The sequence below is a fragment of the Sceloporus occidentalis genome, unplaced genomic scaffold (assembly GCF_023333645.1).
Source record: "Sceloporus occidentalis isolate IW3139 unplaced genomic scaffold, rSceOcc1.0.p SCAF_175, whole genome shotgun sequence".
NCBI classification, from domain to species: domain Eukaryota; kingdom Metazoa; phylum Chordata; class Lepidosauria; order Squamata; family Phrynosomatidae; genus Sceloporus; species Sceloporus occidentalis.
Genome location: NW_028317155.1, coordinates 1768014 through 1774013, shown reverse-complemented (window position 1 = coordinate 1774013; position 6000 = coordinate 1768014). Strand labels below are relative to the sequence as shown.

General features: G+C 38.0%; 1 protein-coding gene across 1 annotated transcript in view; it reads right to left on the bottom strand.

Annotated features, from left to right (window-relative positions):
- Window positions 1–2503: 2503 nt before the first annotated feature.
- LOC149279044 (spermatogenesis-associated serine-rich protein 2-like) overlaps window positions 2504–6000 on the bottom strand; it is a 29945-nt gene continuing 26448 nt past the window's right edge. Inside the window, exons 9-13 of the mRNA XM_089501511.1 lie at window positions 5693–5751; window positions 4785–4894; window positions 4390–4492; window positions 3151–3350; window positions 2504–2815 (exon numbers count right to left, since the gene is read on the bottom strand). Of these exons, the coding sequence (XP_089357637.1) occupies window positions 2504–2815; window positions 3151–3350; window positions 4390–4492; window positions 4785–4894; window positions 5693–5751 (784 nt within the window). The remainder of the gene's footprint in view (window positions 2816–3150; window positions 3351–4389; window positions 4493–4784; window positions 4895–5692; window positions 5752–6000) is intronic.

Genomic DNA, 6000 nt, shown 5'->3' with positions numbered 1-6000 from the left:
GTATTTCTGGTTTTCATTCCACCCTACTAGGATATATACACGTTATATATATATATATATATATATATAATTTTTTTTTTTTTATTTGTCACCGCACAATGCATTGTGGCGGTCGGTTCAGTTTTGGTGTTTGGGTAGAATGCTGAATGTGCCCAGGGTTTAAGGATTTAATCCATCAGTTATACTAACAAACCAAGCAGACACATCTTAGTTAGTTAGAATAATATTGACTGCTCAAGATTCATTTGATACCCCTTGAATACATACAACGTTTGCATTCTCTGCTTCAAATATAGATCAATAAAATTAATATATCCATAAATCCCAATGAACAACAGAGGAGAAAATATCAAAGAGCACTATTCTGTCGGCTTCTAGGTAGATAGCCACAATTTTAATAAACCATTACGAAGGCTGTTTATTTGTGCCAGTATATCATAACACAGTGTCTTAGTTATCTGTTCTTGATTATTGAGACAAGCCAAGGAAAACAAATGCAAGGTCCATCATGTGGTGAATATGGATTTATTTTTCTTAATGTCCATGGATATCTAGCATGGCAGGATACCACAAAATATTCCCAAAGTTCACTTTAGTGTTCAAAATCATCATGGATTTCTACGGAAATTGCTATTCAACCTTTATAAATGTATCTCCATGACACAAAACGTGTTCCTCTGTTATATCATTGCTAATTCCACTGAACTATGTTATATAAATGTTTTTTTTAATATTATTATACAAGAACCATGCAATGCTTGGATCATTTTATAGTGTCTTTTTATTATTATTGTTATCTAAGATTAGATGTTAGATGAGGTTCTACAAAATATAATGAATTAACATTAAGGGTATATCCTCCTGAAACCTGTTGCTCTTACCTATCAAAACTGGTGGTGTTTTAATGGCTACCACTTTCTTTCAAAGCAGATAGGAAGCCATAGAGGAAGAACCTATGTAAATAACTATTCAAAATTCCTTTGCAAGTAAAAGTGATTGACAAGAAGTATTTTTTACTCCAATGTATGGTTTTTGTAATTTCAATATACCCTCTTATGGACTTATTGAAAACTAGCTTATTGAATGTCACATTGCAGTATTTATCAAGTGTTGTATTAAACAATATTACAACACCAAAAGCCCTTGGAAGATTAACTTCTTTGTAAGCAAGCTATATAAGCCAAAAAAAAATAAAAAAAAAATACAGCGAATATTTACCCAACTGACTGAAAGAAAACAAGACACATGAGTATTGGTGAAAGGTGCATCTTTGGACAAGAAGAACAATCAGAAAGAACACTGCCCTAGGATTGTTCACAGGGTCATAAAGAAATTTGCAGCCAGAGGCCCACACACATAGGACAATGCTATATAACACTTTGGTCCACATACAACTGCTTGGTAAAAAGGACCAAGAAAGGAGGAAATGACTAGTTTGGCTCAACTGCAATCTACAACGCTTCTGGTCCTGAAGAGCCAGACACTGGGAAAAATGTCCAGAAGATTTCCAGTTTAGAAAGGGGAAAAAAGGGTCATGGCTGTTTAGCACATTTCCAGTAGAACAGATTCCTTGTGGTAACTCAAAAACAATGTTGTTGTATAGTAAGCCATATCCCCAACTACCTGCTGTAAATTGTTTCAACCCATTCTACAATATAACATATTTAAAGAACTGCAAATAGGATCTAACTCTCCCTTGCTGTGCCCCCGTAACTGTGTAAGCGCTCCTCTTTCCCTCAGGTGAAGTGGCATGAGGCTGGCGTTTATAGTAATGGAAAAAGGAAGGAAACAAGAAAAAAAAATTGCAGACACCAGTACAAAAACAAGGCACTTTGCAGACAGACAGAAAGAACTTACATCAGGGTGGGATACATAAAAAAACAAAAAAGTATAAGAAAACTATGGGCTCTCTAAAAAATGAAAAGCAGCAGCACAAGAGCTAAAAGGGGTTGATGGCCCACATTGTCTTCTTACCACTATAATTGATGTAATAAAGTAAAATCTCTAGTGCTGGCAGATATAAGGGGGGGGGGGTGGCAAACTAGATCATGTTCTGAATCGAAAAACTACGGTACATGGGAGCCCATGGAGCTGGATCTGACATGTGTTATTATAGAGGATGTGGAAGCTGATGGGACTTGGTACTTCAGCAACTTGATTTTACCTCTCTCAAACAGGAGATGTCATTCCTTCCACAGGCAGGAAGCAGACACTGACTTACGGATGCAGCTAATCATCAGAGAGCCCACTGTTAAATCAGGAGCAATGTTATCAAAAAAACTAAGGCAGGATGGCAAAGTGATGTCTTTATATATTGACATGAGAACAAAAAAGGTAGAAAGAAAAGAAACACAGTTTAAGATAGGGGAAGGAGGAGTAACGTGGCACGGAACAGCTGGCTGTAAACGTTTCTCTTAGTTAATAAACCCAACAGTTCTCTAAAGTCAAGTTATGGAGTTGAACATTGAAAGTGCGGACTACAGGCTCAGGATGTTTTTTGGGCTCAGGAAGCTGTTGCATGGTTCACCCTAGGTTTGCGCTGGGGAAGGGCCTTGGTGTCAGGGTCTGAACCAGCAATTTGGACAGGCTCTGAAGTCGCAGCAGGTCCATTGGTTCCAGTTATGTTGGAGGATGTTCGGTCAATGGGCTGGCGTGTGCTCTGGGGGTGATAGCTCTGGTTACGGGCACCTGAATGATACCAAGAGCTGTTCCTGTTCCGGTTGGTGTTGTCGACTCTTGTATTGTTAGTGTGGTAGTTTTGCCGTGGGCCCTGAGGTCGGTAACCCTGCCCTTGTCTTTTATTTGCTGGTAGTCCCTAATAATAAAATGAGGAAATGTTAGTAGTTAGACCTTGCACCACTAACCTTTACTTTACACATTGAAGCTGAACGATTGTAGCAAAGAACATTGTCCGCAACAAAGAAAAGTTCCAAACTAATCTGTTAACTTGTAAGATAGCACTGAAGCAATGTTTCTGGTGAAAAATATAGCATCACAGACCAAGTACACAGCTTTACAATGTATATATCAGAAATCAATTAATCCATGACATTAATATCTCTGAAAGTATCAGTAACTGATCTATGAGTTGATTGATTTATGACAAATATTTATTTATTACAGATATCCGGTAGGTAGAAGAGGCAGTACCTGTCTGGGAGGTTGGATCTGACGGTTGACATAATGGCCGGCTGTTGCAGGCGTGTATCCTGTGCCTGCAGACTTCCTGCTGTTTGAGTTAAGGCTGGGGGCAGAAGACAGTTCTGGAGTGGACGGGGCAGAAGTCTCACTGGGGCTGGTCAGAGAACAGCAGCGAGAGCGGACAGAATAATTGTTCTTTGGGTGAGAAACTAAAAAGAAAACAAAAAACCCAAAAGTCAAATAACTGTGCTAACGCGTAGCTACATAACATTAAGCAATGGGACACACAAAATCACAAGTTGTGCCTTGTTTGTAAACCTGACCATCCCATCATACCCAGAAAGTTTATATTGACTAACAAACAAATCCCACCTTGCTACCAAATGAGTCCAGTTGGTTCCTAAAAATGTGTGGTTCCTCTACACAACAAATAATGTATTTCTTAATGGAGACAAGTAAACGTAAGCTTCTCCAATAGAACGAACACATTATCTGGAGCATAGTAACAAAAAGGCCAACAGCTGCAGATGACTGCATGAGCCCTTAATTTATTAAAATGCTAAAACAGGAGTAAGGCTCTTGAATACCACATGTTAACTAGTTTTTGCAGGATTTGTATCACTCAGATAATGGAAACAATTAAAACATCATAAAGCTACCGCTTTAATCCAATGTAATAAAGTAGTCAACTGCTTCATACACAGAGGCAGGAGGATACTTTGGGAAGGTTACAACATTAGCTACATTCAATAACACTTGAATCACAATAGACAAAAAGAGAGATTTAATATTTTGCAGTACGCACTTCAATTCAGCAGGGATTCCACGTGGACATAAAGCTACAATTATTGGACATGAGCAGACAGAACTTGGTCTGTAAGTTTAAAAAACATAAGCGGACTACAATGGATATTTTTCCCCCTCATTTAGTTTTCCTTATGACACTGAATATACTAAATGCCTTTTGGCATCTTATGAGAAATAAATAAGGGGAACATTTTTTTGTTTGTTCCTTTAGCATTAAATAGGGATCAGGAGAAACTTCCAGGGAGAGAGGACTCAAATTGGGACTGTCCCCCAAAAACTATGGGTGCGCTAATCACCATTGCGTAATAGCTAAAGAATTGTTATAGGTTATTAAGAATTAGCAAACATTCAGGCCAAATAAATTATGTAGAAACGAACAACACATAGTAGAGTGGACTAAGCTGCTACATGAGACACAATGTGAACAAACGTACTACTAACCTTGCCCAAAAGATTCTATACTCTTCTTTAGGCTTTCCAGATCAGCAGTGAAACGTGCAGCCCGACCCAATTCCTCATCATATTTCCGTTCACTTACAAAATGCTGTAAAATGTACCATGTAAATTATTAAAATTATTATATATTTTTTTTAAATACTTCGGTACACAGTTATACAAAGGTTGCTTAATACACTCTAGTCTGATGCTACGTTCAAACTTGAGCCAAGAGCATGAATACATTAAAAATGAATTTAACACTTAACACTTGCTGTCATGTACTTAAAATGAAGCCTTGCAAAACCTCCTTTATTCTTGATTGGCTATAAGATGTGATGGCATATCTAGCGATGCAATAAGCCACACAAAAACATCTAATATCAGGGGCACTTGAATACCTTGATGTCTGCTCTAAGCTCTGCCAAATGTTCCTCCGACATGCGCACAGCCACATCTGTCAGCTTCTTCAGCTCCTCGGCTTTCTTTTGCCGACTGCCCAGAATTTCCACTGGAAAAAGATGCAGGCGTAAGGAATAGGAATAGATTGGTTAGGAACTGTCTTGATTTATTTTTAGAGGGGGAAAAACATCTGAATTGACTTTCACAACAGTCCAAGAGTCCAACAGTGCACAGCTGCTGTTCTCATTGGATATAGAGCAAATAATTTGCCTACAATGAGCTCCCACCTGAAAAGTGCTAGCACTCCCTTGAGATCTGCAAGCAGATGAAAAAATCCTAAGCCACAACAATATAGATTTTAAAACTGAACGTAAAAAATGCGTGTGGTTCTTCATCTGGTAAAACCCATGTTGTTCATGGACATTGAGAAATCAACCATGACAGTCAAAGTTCTATACAAATTGTCATTCTCACAGGAGGACCTTTGTAACAAATCAAACCACTATGCAACACTCATGCCAAGATAATTTAGCATGTTTCGTACTATTATTTCTGAAGTTAACGCGCACAAAGTACCTAACTAATAGCATGAAAACATCTGAATGAGAGTGTGGAAAACAAATAACCCTCCCTGCACTCATAGCAACCAAAATGTGGTGTTCATTAAATGCTGAATGGCATCATCTGACTAGACAATCGTGTATAGGCCAATTCTAAAACAAAAAATGTTTAAAATTTTTTTTTAAAAGTGACAGGGCCAATCAATGACTTAACCACTTAAAATTTCACTGTTTTTCCATAATCATATTCTGTGCAGCTGGTTCTCCAGCCACATCTGAGAAACAATGAAGTCATAGTAAGTAACATACATGCATACACAATATTTTGCAGTCGGTATAGTACTTACTTGCTTCTGCTTTCACCTTGTCCATTTCCCCAAGGAGTGCCACTTCTCTGTCCATGAGGCTATAGAAAAGGAGACAAATAGCAAGTGATGACAGAGTCTTTAACAGGCTCCAAGCCTTTGTAAGATATATATATTACTTGAAAGTAGCCAGGAGGTGGCAGCAGAACTTCAGCTAGAAGATGATAATGCAGCTGTAAAAAAAAAATGAACTAGTATGTGTGAATGAGGGAATGAATGTGTGAATGTGGAAATGAATATCTGAATAAATGAGTGAATAAATGTTTGTGAACGAGTAAATAAATGTGTTC